Consider the following 15,126-nt stretch of genomic DNA (forward strand, 5'->3'; position numbering starts at 1 on the left):
AAAAAAAAAAAAAAAAAAAAAAAAAAAGCAACTTGTATAATTAATATCAAAATAATAAACATTTAGTGGCAAAGTGTCAAAGTGTCAAATGAGATCGCATTTGCTTCTGCCTGTCAAATAGTGAAAGTGAAACAAATCTCAAAAGATATTCCCTCATCCTGATTACTCCATCCTTCCTTTCTGCAAAAGTAGCACAGCAAAGAATTTCTATCTCTATTGTCGTTATTAAATGTTGCTGTTATTATTCACTTCTGTCCCAATGGATATCAACGATGATTTGGTGTTTGACTTTGATGTGTCAATAGAAGAGCTTTCACAAGTAGCCGGAATGGACCCTCCTCAATCACGGGTGTCACAGTTGGGGCCTTGGACTTGCTCTGTGACTTTGGAAGATGGATTATCTGAACTTTGTCTCGTGGTCTCTATCCGATTTCAACCTCTAGGCATGATGATGGTAGATGACGATCTGCAACAACAAGACCAAGTACAACAGTCGCAACATCAACCATTAGAAGAATGGGAAAAGGACAATATGCGTTATTCTCGGCTACAGATCTATTCACTGGCCGGAATGGATGATACTCAATCGCTTATTTTAGAGTCGCCTATACAGCAGTCTGAAACGCTTACTTTTCAAGGTATGCAAGGTAAAGTGTCATCCTTACTTTATTTTATTATTTAGCGGCTTTATTAATGGCCACTTGTTCAGAAATATTCTAATATTCTCAAGGAGACAATCTCATTCGTCAACAATTGGTAGCTACAATTGAACCAGACTTTGTCCGACACCATGGCCGTTTTGTATTTCGGGTACTTCTCAGCTGTGGCTACAGTAATGTCAACGGCAGCAACAGCAACAACTTCAATGATGGTGATGCCGCACTCAACCCTGAATATCACATACGAAAATTTAAAACCTTTCCCCATCCCCCTCCTTCCTCCTTATTTTCGAGAAATAACTACTTTTCAATGGAATCGCAGCTCCATCTGAAGGGGATACTAGAGCGACCTGTGAATTCAGATATCCAACTTTCGTTCCCTCATAACTCTTATCCATTCTATCAGAGATCATCAACGTCAATAGCCCTGAACAATGGTAACGCTACCCAAGAGCCTAATGCTACAAGAAGGACATGGAGCAATCAAGGAGAAAGTGGCCAGCAAAAAGAAGAGCATCTCGTATTACGTGCTCATTCATGTGTTCTCAAAACAGTAAAGTCATCATCGATAAATCGATTATTGAGTACTTGCCCCCCTTGCGAGCAACAACAACAGGCTGAGCGACAGCAACCTCGCAGTATCACCTCTACAACCACTATTCCCCATCATAACCCCCCGTTGTTGCCGTCCATTTCGAGCAACACTGACGACATCACCAACATTGGTGCTAATAGTGGTCATCACAATGAGACATCTGCAATGAGAGCCCCTCTTTTAGAGCCCATTCGCGAGATCAGATTCGAAGATTCACCACCAGGAGCGGTGGAGGCTGTGCTGCGCTACATTTATCTAAGGCAATGGCCAGTGCTGGAGCCACTATGTGGGTATACCGTCAAGGACCTGATGGCCCTTGCAACATATCTACAACTTGAGAGTCTTCAGGAGCTCTGTATTGATTTGGTGTTGGGTAGGATCAAATGTAACGATCACCATGATGGCCATATTGTCTATAACAACAATAGAAGAGCCCTTGTGAATGACAATAGCGTAAGCTATATCGGCAGACAAGCCAACAGCAGACGGTTTTGTTCCAGGAGGTTTCTATCGTGCTGGTCCTCCCCTTTCTCTTCCTCGCCTTTAACTTCCTCTTTCTCCTCCTCCTCCTCCTTGTCGCTTCGGCGACCGATTGGCTCTCGGCTTCGGCTCAATTGTAACTATGACAGTAACAACAATGTCTGGATAGCTGCTCAAGATTGCTCAACACAGCAACAGACTCGTCCAAGGTATCATCCATACGAACGGAGTATGAATGAAGGATGCTTAAGAGCGTCCAAAGAGCTACACCATGACCCCAATCATACTAGGTTACCCTGTCAAACTTTGCAAACAGTGACTAGACATAATGGGCCCAGATCCGCAACGGTACCGAGGCTTTCACGATATCAACTGTATCAGACCAATGCTGCACAATGTACAGCCAGCCTCGAGAATCTGTTGCAAGTGCTCTTTAGTTGGGGTTACAAATTTCCAAAAATGCGTACAGAACTTGTTCGGGCCTTGGCTCATACTCATGGAAGACAGCTCTTTTTGGAGCAAGCAGGCGGAGAAGTCCACAATAATGACAATTATAGTGAGGCAGCCTGCAGCACCCACCACCAGTGGACAACAGCAATTGCAACAACGAGCTCGTCCTCAACTTCGGTCTTGACTCCAACCTCAGCAACAGTTTTCAGAAGAAATGGGGGGCTAGAGAGGTTTCGGGAACATGAAGCTTATAGAGAGATAATACATGAATTGGTAATTGAGCATTTAATGGTCACAGCTTTCCACTCTGAATAAATTGTACAAAAAAATGATGACAATGACAATGTTAACTCGTGTAAGTCCATAAAGAAAAAGAGCAATAAAGGAAGAGATCTGGGCTTTGAATGTCAATCTTCAATTGCAGAATGCTCTACAGTAGTAAAAAAAGCCTTGATCTAGATCTGGAATTGAAAAAAAAAAAAAAAAAAAAAAAAAAAAAAGCATGGTTTGCACAAGCAGAATAAAGTATTACACGTCGTAATGTATATTTATATCTTCATGTCGTAGATACTCCTTGAAGTTGTCAAAGATGGACGATGTTAGCAGAAAGCACTGTAATAAGCATTAAAGCACAATAATCTTTTTTAGCATGCATTATGCAAGAATTAAAAAAAGAGTAATGCAATATAACCTTTGCATGTTTCTTTTTTTTCTTTTTTCTTTTGGGGTCACACACCAAGTTGATTTCTATGAGAACAAAACAACAAATAAAGGTATAAACTGATATAAATCAACATCAACATCGAATTCGTTCTTGATTGCTTTGTACAAGTATGAATATTAATCTTTGTTTATGTTTTGTATCTCCTGCACCTGTGTTTATATTTGTATTTGTATTTGTATTTGTATTTGTATTTGTATTTTGTATTTGTTGATGAAGATGAAAAGAAAATAAATATTAACCTTGCAGATAGCCAATCCATTCGAATGCACAACGCGCGAGCAAAAAAAAAAGTGGAATCCCAACAAAGGAAAAGGATCTTTTTCGCTGTGAGCACCCAATCTTGTGTTCACTGGCACATTTTACCAGTAACGAGATGGTGACAATTTCATCTCTGCCAATCCAATAGTCAGTTGTTGACTTACAATTTGTACAGAACTCGAAGGTGGTGTTGAGGAAGAAATGAACCTATGGTTAGAACTGGGAACTAGGACTAGGATTGTGGTTATGATCGGGACTGAGATTAGGTTTGGTAATAGCATAGGGATTGGAGCTGGAATTGGAGCTGGGGTAGAGGGTAAGGGATACATGCAGGGGAGAAAGAATAAGATGAGAGCCGAACTGGGACCAAAGCAGGGCATATTTAACATATGACGCTGATTGTAAGAGCACAGAGGAAGCACGCTAGACTACAGCACGCAACATTTGAGAGATGCTCTTCAAATCACTAAATAAAAAAAAAATAAAAAAAAAAAAAATCAGACAAAATAAAAAACATGCAGACTATGCACCACTGCTATGCACACCTTGCACACCTTGCACACATTGAAGTTAAATCAACATTATAAATATATAGCATTGGGGTTTCCATTCTTGTTACTTTTAGAAAAAGGACAGTATATACTGTCTATTCTGTCTAACTTGTTGCTCCGCACACACATTTGTCGCAACAACAAAAAGGATCGCGCAAAAAAAAAAGAGGGTGAGAGCTTGAGGGAATAGGAGGGTATGGAAATGAGAGAATAGCGCTAAGAAGCCATATGCTCACTTCATTTCGAATACTTCAAATATTTCGTATACGAGCTATTTGAAAGTGAGTTATTCGGTATACAATATAAACAAACACTTGTTCGCAAGAGGCTCTCACTCTTACTCCTGCTGTACAATATTGCTGCACATCAATGAGTAGCTGAGTCGAAGCACGTTGGGGAGGAGGAGCTGCATAAGAGTGAGAGGAGAGGAGGCCAAATAGCTTTTTATTTATTTATTTATTTATTATTACATGGTAAGTTGAATAAATTATAAAAAGATACAAGGCGGAGGGGGGCATGTCAAAGACGTTTATTATTAACATGTTCATATAATTATAACTAATAAACACTATAATTATATATAATATTAAAATTCAAATATCTTATTCTATTTACACCTTGCACAATAAACATGACAGAACAAACACCATTGGGCAAGAGAGCGATGCGATTGGGAAAGATGACAGAATAGGAAGACAGGCACACACTTTCTCTTTTTTTTTTTTGGTGTACTGGTGTACTTGCAATCTTTGCAATCTCACAAACATAGCAAATCCAATGGTGCTTGCATGCATGTCTTGGTATGCTTTGTCTAATTTCGCTTCGTTTCTTCACTTTATTCTCTCTCTCTCCCTTCTTTTCTAATTTCCTTTTCTCACTTTCGATTCATCTCTTGGAATCATTCCTCATTTCACATCACTTTTTCTGATCGCGTGTAATTCAGGGACAACCATTCCTTCTGTCTCAGTTTTGCACACCTCGGCTCAGGAACATCAATCGCTATCAGCACTCTCATTCCCAATCGTGTATTCTCTTTCCCCCCTTTCCATTCCCTCGTTCACACTCTTTACACTCTTCACACTCTTCACAACGTTTTATATACCTTCAGACTCTCAATCTCTTCCTCTTCACTTGAACGCTCTTATTCTTCTCCGACGTGATGTTCTCATACTCATAAACAGTTTAACCATTCTCTCTCTTCCCTGCTTCTCTCCCCCCTCTTTTTACGAACAAATTATCTGCTCTGATTTCACCACATCCAACACGTTGCATCTATTTTTTTCTCAAATTACACTAATATAGCGTGGACGCTTTAAAAGATAGGAGACGCATCGTATTATCCAAAACAAACAACAAATCAACTTTCTTTTTTTTTTTTTTTTTCCCTCCTTCCTTTCCCTTCTGCATCGATCCTATCCAAAGCAATATACCAACGCTGGCTCCCGAGAAATCAAAATAGGAAAAAAAAAAAATCACCTTCTCTCTTCCTTTTCCCTCTCATTCTCTCATTCTCTCTTCTTCTCTTCCCTCTTCCTTCCTCCTCTTCCTCTCATAACGTAGCAAGATTTAAAAAAAAATCCTTTAAATATACATTCCAAAAAGAGAGAAAGAAATAATGGCGCCTCCTCAGTTCAAGGTCATCATTGCTGGTGGTGGCATTGTTGGGTTGGCATTAGGTGTGATGCTTGAAAGGGCAGGTATCGACTATTTGATCCTCGAAGCTGTCAATGAGGTTCGTCCTCTGGGTGCAGTCCTCTATGTGGGTCCGGCCGTCCTCCGAGCATTTGAACAACTTGGACTACTAGATGATATGGTTCGTCACTCCAATATTATGACAGGTGTTACTTTGCTGGACCAAAAGTTGAACCAGATCTGTCGTATTGGCACAGCTTACGCTAGAGACAGGTAAATGAAGCTTTTATTAATATTGTTTGCTACAATCTATAACTATCACACCACAAATGAAAAATATATATTTATATATATAAAGAGGAAGGGAGAAGGGGAACAAACGGTTCGGAAATGATTCTTTTTCAAGAAAGTGAAATATCTGCAATGATGCAGATTGTTTTAAAAAGGCATCTCATCGAGACTTCATGTGTATATCGTTGAGCAAAGGCCAACACGCACAAACTTACCAGACAGAAGGATAGAAGATTATAGAGAGTTCTGTTGGTGTGTGTTTGCGATAGAGAAATATCTCGAGAGCTGCATTGCGTTCCAGACAACCAAACAGCAAACAGAATGGTTCTTCCAGACGGAAACCATTGAGTCTTACCCATTTGTATTTTTAAAATACTGTCTCCCAATTGAAGAAACAAAGTTTACACATGTATTTCCGCGAATCAACCAGTCACATTCCACTTTGAGTAACAACTGCAAACTCTGTTTTGTGGATGGATTCAGATGTTTGCATGTTCTTGTCGGTTGTCTGCCGCATGTAAAAAAAAGGAGAAAGGCAACGTTGAAAGGCTCTCACTTTTTTTTTTTTTTTTTTTTTTTTTCCTTCTTTCGAGTGTTCTTCCATTCTCCACATGGTGTCGTTTATCTTTTTTTTTTTTTCTTTTTTTTTTTTTCTCTCTTTTCGTGGGATGAAGCAACCCAATCTATCCCGTTACCCATGCATTTGTCCAATTTCGCCCATTTGCTCTTTTTCTTCCCTTTCCACCTCCCCTTTTTACGACTTTTTTGTAAATTGTCTATTTATTGGCTTTTTAGTATGCTCTGCTCTCTTACATGTGTTGTAGAGTTGCATGCATGCACCATGCAACATTGCTTGGGAGACCCGGAAATCTGATCTCCAAGTGGCCGTTGCAATCAAAATTAGTCCTAAACTTACTGCACATGGAGACAGAATGCATTGATGGCTAATAATATTAACCACAATAATTGCTTCCCGTCCCTTCATTCCTTTGCTCAAACCATTGATCAGATATGGCTATGATACTATAACAATTGTCCGACCCAAACTCTATGACATCCTGCTCTCCCGCATTCCAGCTTACAAGATTCTGTTTAACAAGCGTGTAAGGGCCACGGCTCAGAATAGTGAGGGTGTTAAAGTTCGCTGTGAGGATGGCTCAACATACAATGGTGACATTCTTGTTGCCGCAGATGGTGGATCATCATCGATTCGCAAGGCCATCTATGAAGAGATCCGCAAACGCTCCAAGAAGGTGTCTCATCCAGTAGATTATGCACGTCCCAAGCTGGATCAGAGATGCATCGTCGGTGTCTCTGAACCATTATCCGTCAAACAGTATCCAGTTCTTGCATCAAAGAATTGTGAGCTTATGCTTATCATGCCCAAAGATTCAAACTGCACGGTAAATACAGACAAAATTAGAAAATACCATTAATCTGGTCCGTGAGGTACATTCGGTGTGGATGTACACTAAACCTTTACTGTGGTCAATGCGCAGAGGGAAGGGGTGCAAACTACCTGGTATTTATACGAGTACCTGAAACGCTAATCATAATTGGGGGTCCTTCTATTGCCTCTTTTTCTTTTTTCTTTTTTTTTTTTGCTTCCCCTTTTGATGTCTCCTAGATTTGGTTTGTCCCAATGGCTGAAAGGCGCTTCGGTTGGGGCATCACGTCGCCTCTACCCTGCACAGACCCTGATGCTCAACCGACCTCATCTTCAAAATCAAAGAGCAACTTGGAGAACTACCCTACCTTTGATTCAGATTCATTTGAAGCCCCTAATTCGCCCTCATCTATCCACGAGGCGAGCCGATCATTCTCTGCTCTTTCAAATACATCCTACAGCCCACCTTCTATAACCTCCTCATCGTCTGGCCAACAGGTTTATGGCGAAAACGACTACAATTTCAGCACCAGTACCAACAATGTTTCCAGCATTAGCAATATTAACAATAATAACAATAGTATCAGTAGTGACAACCTCAACTCCAATAATTACTTCACACCCCAGTCTGTCAGAAAAAGACAGTCCTTCGGCCGACTCTCTAAGCATTCGACCAGCTCCAATGGATCTCAGACAAGGTCGGAATATACCTCCGTAATACAGCTAAATGACTCTAGTGCACTCGACCTAAAAGATCTTCCTCGAGACAGAATATGGGGTAAATTAGATGAACAGTACCATATCGAGGAGGCAATCCGAGAACAGGCCAGTCCCTTCGGAGGCACACTCGGTGATATCATTGACGCGACCTCAAGAAAAATGATCTCGATGGTCGTTGTAGAAGAGAAATTTTATCATACTTGGCATTTTGGTCGCACAGTTCTCTTGGGTGATGGTAAGTAAAAAAAAAAAAAAAAAAAAAAGCATTTGCCACATAGTTTATAATAATGTTCGTCTAAACAAATTCTTTCTTTTGCTTCTGGCTTTAATTCTCCGCTTATCTCACTAATTCTTCTCGCCACAGCATGCCACAAAGTAAGCAAATTATGTCAATCATGCCAAACGTGCCAAGTGTGCTGTGCATTGCTATGCTTTTAATCCCTACTTTTACGTACTCGCGTTATTTAACAATATCTCCTATTTCTTATCTCCTACCAATAGTTACTTCCATCTTCAGGCCATGCTACAACACAAGGCATCTTGGACGCTATCAGTCTTGCCTCGCTCTTGGCGGAGTTACCCAGCAACACTCCTAATGATATCAATGCTCTCTTCCGCGTTCATTACCAGCGACGTGGACCAAGTGCAAAGGCAGCGGTTGTTGTATCTCAACAACAAGCACAAATGTTATTTAATAGAGTATGTTTTTATTTTTATTTTTTCTTTAAGCGACGGATCGTCGGGTATTTTGTTTTTTTATAGAGTGTTTGGACCTTATCTCTTTTTTATTAACACTATGCTATTTGGTTGTCACCATCGTTTATCCATTCACATATTGTAATAGAAATTGACGGGCAAGATCATGCGCAAGATGGCTTCGAATTGGATCTCTGACTGGTTCAAAATCAAGCTGACGGATCGTCTATTCGAGTCGCGTCCCATGCTTCCATACTTGAAACCTATTCCTGATCGTGGATCGCACAAGGATAAGGATAAATCTGTACCATTATTACAAGATAAGCGGTTTGAGATGGCTCGGAGGAAATCTGTTTCATCAGGGTACTTGAGTGCTACTTCTATGATCGGAGAAGGACGGGACGGAGGATTTGGTGGGGATGGTGTTGAGCTAGACTTTGCGATGTCTCCCTTCTCAACATCAATGCCGTCGATTGTTATGCAGTCATCACCGTTGCCACCCCCTGTAAGTGGAATAATAGAAGACGACATGTATGGTTCTTCCTCAAGGTCTGGTGAGAAGGAGGCGATAAGCCGTTGGCGGTTGTACCGTAATTAGAGAGAGAGCAACATACGCATATTTATGCACACATATATTTCGCCATAGAATCAATAACACTCCATCCTTAGTATAAATTTAAATATCTGTGAACAAAAGATTTTAGTATTGTTTAATTGCTTGCGATGAACGTCAAGATGGAAAGGGACGCAAGGAAGGGGATGATCTTGGCGGTATTACAGCTCCCTCGGAAAGAGAGTGATGAATAAATGTCCAGCCTTGCGCCGAAGTTGTATGTTGTCTTGGGATTTAGCTTTAAATATGTATAATGCGCACGGGTGCAATATTCCTTCAGCATTCCCACATGTTACACTTGTTCATACCAAACTGACAGACATACTCCTTGGTTTTTGTTTTCCTTCCTCAATCATCTCTTTCTCATCGTTCTACTCCTTCATTACTCATTCCAATGCAAGCTCATACTTCTCTAGTGTCCCTTCCGTGGCAGCTGCAGCATAATTCGCCTGATAACGCCCGAGGCACATCTGGTTCTCGTTCTTGTTCTCTCTCTTTTCGCTCCTCAACCATGTCATCATCATGGTCTTCTGGTACCTATCCCTCACCTATGCTACTCCCAGAGATCATTACCCTCATCTGTTCCTACCTTAGCCGTCCAGACCTTGCAGTTGCAGCTCGATTCAATCGGACTTGGTCAAAGATCTGTCTGCCCTTATTATACCGCGAGATTTCGCTCAATGGGCGTAGGTTCAAGATAGACAGTCTTGAGTTAGGTATTCGACGTAGTGGTCATTTCTGTTTGCGGTTACAAGCTGCTCGCGACGTAGTAAGTAGACAGAGCCGAATTTCTCTTAGAAGCGGCGTATTGCTCAACTTTACTAATCTTTTTTTTTTTTTTTTTTTTTTTTTTTTTAGAATCATTGGTGTTCCAGAATTGCGGGAATGCTGCGCTGTACGCCCAATCTAATAGATCTAGACGCCACCTGGATGAATGTCGACTTGCTCGAGTCCTTGGTGTTTCTCCAGAAGCTGGAGCGGCTCGCGATCTCACGCCTCCAGGGATGCTATTCAGAAGATAGTCAGTTCTTTGAGCCTTTCTTTCAAGGATCTTCAAGAATCAGGGAGCTTAATATGGCAGACTCGAGTCAGATGACTGACTCCACCTTGGTGAGTATCATTAAGACCAGTCCACATATTCAGGCCTTAACAGTCTCAGGCAACCAATGCCTGACCCATCAAGGTTTGATTCGATGGTGTGAGCAGCTTTCAAAATCGTCATCGCCACCATTGTCATCGCCGTCCAAGTTAGATAGCATAGCTATGACCGAGTTGACAACTGTCAACTTCGCAAACTGTAATCGAATTCAGCCCTCGGGCTACCGAGCTTTATTCGAACATTCCCGAAACCTTCAGCATGTCAATCTTATGTCCACACGTGTGGACGATGACGCATTGCAAGTCTTGGCTAACCAAAACCAAGGTTTGGAGAACATCATCCTTAACTGTTGTCCAGCCATCTCAGATCATGGCCTACAGGCGATCCTTAGGGCTTGTCGCCAACTAAAGGCGATCTCACTTCTGTATTGCAATCGCATCTCTGCTCGAATATTCTTTCAGAGCCAGTGGAAGTGCCGCGGATTAGAGGAGTTGAGGTTTTCTTTGAACGGATGGCATCAAGATCTAATCGAACATGGACTAGAGGGGGGAAATGGTGGTGGCGGAGGTGATACACCTGCTCAAGACCCAGAGATGAACCCAAGCATCATTCAGCCGCATCTTCAAGAAGGTGCAGACCTTCAGTCAATGATCTATGAGCCGCAGCTTGAGTTTATGATTTTTGGTGAACCGGAATGGGAAGTTGCCGCTTTGTCAGAGGATGATGATGATGATGGGACCTATCTAGCCGATCAAGTACCTATACAGAGTACCACTACTACTGCCAACAATAGCAGTGATAGCCATGATAACGATATTTCTATTCATTATCATTCGATGGATATCGACCCGCCTCCCTCTTTCCAAGAGTACCGTCAGCGTCTTATCTTGACCCAGCTCTACCGTCAAATCGGACAATTCACGCGGCTTCAGACTCTAGTTATGCGTAGCATTAATCTTCCGCTAAACCTGAACGCAGGATTAAGTCGTCTCAGTCGATTAAAGGCTCTTCAGCGTATTGAATTGGCAGGACTCGAGCAACCATTTGGTCCATCTGAAGTCAATTGGTTAGCAGGAATCTCATTAGTAACGCCCATAAAGAGTGCACAAGAACAGAAACATGGGCCTGTAGCACAGCAGGTTGAACAGACAGCTTTTAGTGGGCTCAAGACAAGAGATGTCGTTTCTACAACTATAACAGTGTCACAGCCTTTGCCCATGTTGCGTGAGTTGGCGTTCATAGGTGGCTATAGCTTATCATCAGATCTATTAAGAAAGCTCAAAGAATATCGTCCGCAGTTGGATATTCAATTAACTCAAGTCAGGGATGCCGTCGCTTAGTGACAAATGGACAGTAGAGTATCTTTAATACAGTTTATAGAGAAATAATGTTATCGTAATAATAAAAAAAGCTAATTATGATTGGATAATCATGAAAGAATTCGTCAAGTCAACATGATTATCACGATCGATTGTCCTTTTCCCTTCCAGATGTCTTCTCCTGCAAAGATCTCGTACAATCAAGTGCCAAGAGTCTCTAGTCAACAAGACTCTACGTCCATACTCCCAGACCCTTTTCTGCATTTTCTGGTATTGTTCTTCAGGAATGGCACGCAAGATCTTGTCCAAGCGATGAGCATCATCACGTCTGATTTTGATACTGAAGCTAGCCCAGTCAATATCATCCTCAAAAGGTTCCACAATTCCGTCTGCAATGATCACAGGAACCACACCGAAAGCGATACACTCCCAGAGTCGGGTTGTGCCCAGCGTATGCCCCATAGGGACCAGGCCATAACGAGCTCTTGAAAGCAATTTAGCATATTTCTCTGGTCCCCATCCTGAAGCAATCACGTAATCTGCTTGACGATCAAATCCATTGAGTAAGAGAGATCGAATGCCTGCAGAGTAGACGTCATCGGGCTGAACATCTTTATATCGACCGCTAAAGAGCACAAAGATATCTCGTCGTTTGTGTTTTGGATGACCACTGCTGGTCAGATACTGTAATGGGTCAATCTTCACTAGGTTCAGGATAGTTGTAGCAGATGGGATTACAATATTTTTATATCGTCGGGATCCGACCACAGAAGGTGCCAGGGGTCTCAGATCTCCACTAGTAGTCAAGAAGGTGGCGTTCTGCATGATATCCTTTTGTTGATAGTAAAGAGACGTTCGGTCCATTGGATGTACCATTAGATGATCCTGACCCCAAGTCCTGTTCCAGTAAGGTAGTTCCTGTTGGATGTAGCGCATCATAGGTAGCACGTATTGTCCATCTACATCACAATCACCCTTTTCCCCGAGAATAAACCAACAATGATTCAGATATCGAGCTCCCAAAAAAGGGATATAAAAGAAATCGGCTTCTTCAGGGTTAGAGGTCACATAACTCTTGTAAGCACCTGAGGAGGGGTCTCTTAATTGTTCTAACAAGATATGTTCTGCAATATAAGGAGTGTGAACTGGAGGTACTCTTTTGTAGACTTCTTGAATGGCTGGCGGATCAGGATAGACATAAATCTTGGGTCTACAAAGCATTTCATCAATATTGGGTGGCCATCGGAGGTGAGGTGCAATGGGTGGGAGTGGCTTTAAAAGGATGGGAGTATGGCGTGTTGGATTTTTGTTAATCCCTCGACTGGATTTGTGGGCGGTCCGTGATCCTGCTAAGCGTCTCTCCAGGTCCGAATCCAGATCTGATATCATAATCATTATGATAGTTTAAAAAAAAAAAAGGGGGGGGAGGGGAATTATTTGTCAATGGAAAATGAAAGCGACCAAAGCTAACAATCAATAAATAAAAAGTTTTTTTTTACCATAAGGTGATCTAGTGAAGAAGGTGATGCGAACTAGGACATAGAGCCATGAGAAGAGACCTGCAGCGATGAAATATGTGATCTACCAAAAGGACATTCATCCTAGTAATTCAGTTGACTTCAAAACCTATTTTGGGTCTCTCCGCCACTCCTTTCCCCCTTTTTTTTAAATGAGGCATTCATGTTACATACCGTCCTGCGAGAAGAGATAATGCGTTTAAAAGTGAGGATCATATTACGTCTGTCATAGTTGGGGGGTGGTGGCCTGAATTGGCCTTTATAATAGTAGTTTGGCATTAGATGAAAGTCAGAAAGACAAAAGATGAGGAAATGAGAAAAAGGATGATGATGTTCGGGACAAATGAATTGATGATTCTTCCCGCACAGAACTTTTCTTTTCCTTTTCGCGTGCAACTTTAACTGTTGCCGGGGGACAAACGAGTTGCTTTCATTGGGTAGGATCAACTGACAACCCTTAAGTTGGGAAAAAAGAACAGAGACACAGCAAATTTTTTAATAAATAGCACAACTCAAGGTTCCACACTTCAAGGCACAAACAAACATGTGGCAGAACAGAGGTACCTCTTACTTCGAGTAAGCCCCACATGAAGATGAAGGAAGCATTCAAGAAAAAAAACAGATTTTCTGTGCTAAAAAAAACTTTTATTACATCTTCATAGAACAATCTAAATCTTTTTAGACAAGTTGCCTTGTCCTCCTTCAACTGCAAATAAGAGACAGGTCGCTTATCCGGAACCGCCAGAGTAGGCCTTGCCGAAGAAGATGATCTGGAGCTGATCGTAACCAGACAAGACACCAGCACCAGCAATGGCACGGAGGACGTTAGCACCAGCACCCTTGAAGAGGGACTTGTAACCCTCCTTGGAGACAATCTGCTTGAAGGCATCGAATGAGGAGCTGTACTTGACGGCCTCACCAGAGGTCATCATCATTCTTCTGCGGACAGTATCGACGGGGTAAGAAGCAAGACCAGCCAAGTTGGTAACACCGAAACCGAGAATGAAAGAGGCAATGAACGAGCCCTGGAGGGAAGCAGGCATCAAAGGCTTAACGGAATCGTAAAGACCGAAGTACAAACCACGGTAGATGATAATACCGAAAGCAGAGAGAGGGAAACCACGGTAGAGACCAGCAACACCATCAGTTGCAATGGTCTTCTTGTAGACATCAATGAGACCGTTGAACTGACGGGCTCCGCCACCCTTGCCCTTGGCGTCGTTAGCAAGACGAGTACGGGCATAGTCCAAAGAGTAGACGAAGAGGAGAGAGCAGGCACCAGCAGCACCACCGGAGGCGATGTTACCAGCGAACCACTTGGCATAACCATCCTTCTCCTTCTTGAAGTTGAACATGGCCTTGAAGTAATCCTTGAAGGCGAAGTTCAAAGCCTGGGTAGGGAAGTAACGGATGACGTTGGCAGTGTTACCTCTCCAGAGGGGGGAGATACCCTCATCAGCGACAACGCGACGGAAGCAGTCGGTGATGCCCTTGTAGGGGTGGGAGAGACGACCAGACTTGAGCATCTCATCCTGATTCTGGAGGAGAAGCTTGATACGCTCAATAGGGGCAGCAGCGGTCTTGGAGACAGCGGCAGAGACACCTCCCTAGAAATAAGATATTGGGAAATCAGGTAACCATGAGTCAGTCATCATTGGATTCATAAAGGTTGAAGTATTCTTCTAAAGTTATGAGAACTAGATGAACTCATCCGGATTGGTGAAAAAAGGATCATTAAACAACGATGAGATGAAACGAGATTGGAAACACTCGATCCATATAATTAAGAATAGTGGACAAGTTGTTGTCTGCTTCAGTTTTGATCACTTTATGATCTGAGATCACAGATCGGAAGTCGGACCATGCGGAAGAAAAAAAAAAAAAATACACTTGGATGATGACAATTGACGACGATGAAGGTGCTGATCAGGATGATGAGACTCGCTCTCTTTTCCTTTTGTTTGCAGGTATAAAGACAGGAACAGTTAGAGATATTCGTATCAGCATGGCACTCACCATGAGGAAATCGGCAGCGAAAGCCTTGGCGTCCTTCTTGGGCTTCTGAGGGGAAGACATGTTTATGAAGAGTGGGGAGAGAGAAAGAAAAGAGAAGGAGCAGACCTGTTCCGGGTGGA

General features: G+C 42.2%; 6 protein-coding genes across 6 annotated transcripts; 3 read left to right on the plus strand and 3 right to left on the minus strand.

Moving 5' to 3' along the window:
• Positions 1 to 166: 166 nt before the first annotated feature.
• BCR41DRAFT_407425 (hypothetical protein) lies at positions 167 to 2,499 on the plus strand (the record flags this gene model as incomplete). Its single annotated transcript, XM_022029400.1, has 2 exons — positions 167 to 647; positions 731 to 2,499. The coding sequence occupies exons 1-2, from the start codon at positions 230 to 232 to the stop codon at positions 2,497 to 2,499; spliced, it is 2,187 nt and encodes a 728-aa protein (XP_021880573.1). The 5' UTR covers positions 167 to 229.
• A 768-nt stretch (positions 2,500 to 3,267) lies between these two features.
• BCR41DRAFT_387033 (hypothetical protein) lies at positions 3,268 to 5,098 on the minus strand (the record flags this gene model as incomplete). The annotated part of the gene is made up of 3 exons (XM_022027855.1): positions 4,637 to 5,098; positions 4,059 to 4,157; positions 3,268 to 3,594 (listed from the first exon to the last, which is right to left on the minus strand). Exons 1-3 carry the CDS (start codon positions 4,730 to 4,732, stop codon positions 3,268 to 3,270), a joined length of 522 nt encoding a protein of 173 aa, XP_021880574.1. The 5' UTR covers positions 4,733 to 5,098.
• A 15-nt stretch (positions 5,099 to 5,113) lies between these two features.
• Positions 5,114 to 9,221, plus strand: BCR41DRAFT_355000 (hypothetical protein). The gene is made up of 6 exons (XM_022024429.1): positions 5,114 to 5,622; positions 6,650 to 7,043; positions 7,268 to 7,982; positions 8,112 to 8,122; positions 8,249 to 8,446; positions 8,592 to 9,221. The coding sequence occupies exons 1-6, from the start codon at positions 5,333 to 5,335 to the stop codon at positions 9,039 to 9,041; spliced, it is 2,058 nt and encodes a 685-aa protein (XP_021880575.1). The 5' UTR covers positions 5,114 to 5,332; the 3' UTR covers positions 9,042 to 9,221.
• Positions 9,222 to 9,344: 123 nt separating this feature from the next.
• BCR41DRAFT_422707 (hypothetical protein) lies at positions 9,345 to 11,568 on the plus strand. Its single transcript, XM_022030185.1, has 2 exons — positions 9,345 to 9,825; positions 9,915 to 11,568. Exons 1-2 carry the CDS (start codon positions 9,451 to 9,453, stop codon positions 11,493 to 11,495), a joined length of 1,956 nt encoding a protein of 651 aa, XP_021880576.1. The 5' UTR covers positions 9,345 to 9,450; the 3' UTR covers positions 11,496 to 11,568.
• A 2-nt stretch (positions 11,569 to 11,570) lies between these two features.
• Positions 11,571 to 13,207, minus strand: BCR41DRAFT_371319 (exostosin family-domain-containing protein; the record flags this gene model as incomplete). Its single annotated transcript, XM_022026593.1, has 3 exons — positions 11,571 to 12,853; positions 12,974 to 13,055; positions 13,166 to 13,207. The coding sequence occupies 3 exons, from the start codon at positions 13,205 to 13,207 to the stop codon at positions 11,571 to 11,573; spliced, it is 1,407 nt and encodes a 468-aa protein (XP_021880577.1).
• A 411-nt stretch (positions 13,208 to 13,618) lies between these two features.
• Positions 13,619 to 15,067, minus strand: BCR41DRAFT_381170 (mitochondrial carrier domain-containing protein; the record flags this gene model as incomplete). The annotated part of the gene is made up of 2 exons (XM_022027294.1): positions 13,619 to 14,598; positions 15,008 to 15,067. The coding sequence occupies 2 exons, from the start codon at positions 15,065 to 15,067 to the stop codon at positions 13,720 to 13,722; spliced, it is 939 nt and encodes a 312-aa protein (XP_021880578.1). The 3' UTR covers positions 13,619 to 13,719.
• Between the last annotated feature and the right edge of the window lie 59 nt (positions 15,068 to 15,126).

This window comes from Lobosporangium transversale (genome assembly GCF_002105155.1).
Source record: "Lobosporangium transversale strain NRRL 3116 chromosome Unknown BCR41scaffold_22, whole genome shotgun sequence".
Taxonomy (NCBI): Eukaryota; Fungi; Mortierellomycota; class Mortierellomycetes; order Mortierellales; family Mortierellaceae; genus Lobosporangium; species Lobosporangium transversale.

Excerpts from the sequence above, each read along its gene's own strand:
- BCR41DRAFT_355000 (XM_022024429.1), top strand. The coding sequence starts at position 5,333 with ATGGCGCCTCCTCAGTTCAAGGTCATCATTGCTGGTGGTGGCATTGTT. Across the intron at positions 5,623-6,649 it reads ACAGCTTACGCTAGAGACAG|ATATGGCTATGATACTATAA; the intron begins GTAAATGAAGCT and ends ACCATTGATCAG. Across the intron at positions 7,044-7,267 it reads CCAAAGATTCAAACTGCACG|ATTTGGTTTGTCCCAATGGC; the intron begins GTAAATACAGAC and ends GATGTCTCCTAG.
- BCR41DRAFT_422707 (XM_022030185.1), top strand. The coding sequence starts at position 9,451 with ATGCAAGCTCATACTTCTCTAGTGTCCCTTCCGTGGCAGCTGCAGCAT. Across the intron at positions 9,826-9,914 it reads TACAAGCTGCTCGCGACGTA|AATCATTGGTGTTCCAGAAT; the intron begins GTAAGTAGACAG and ends TTTTTTTTTTAG.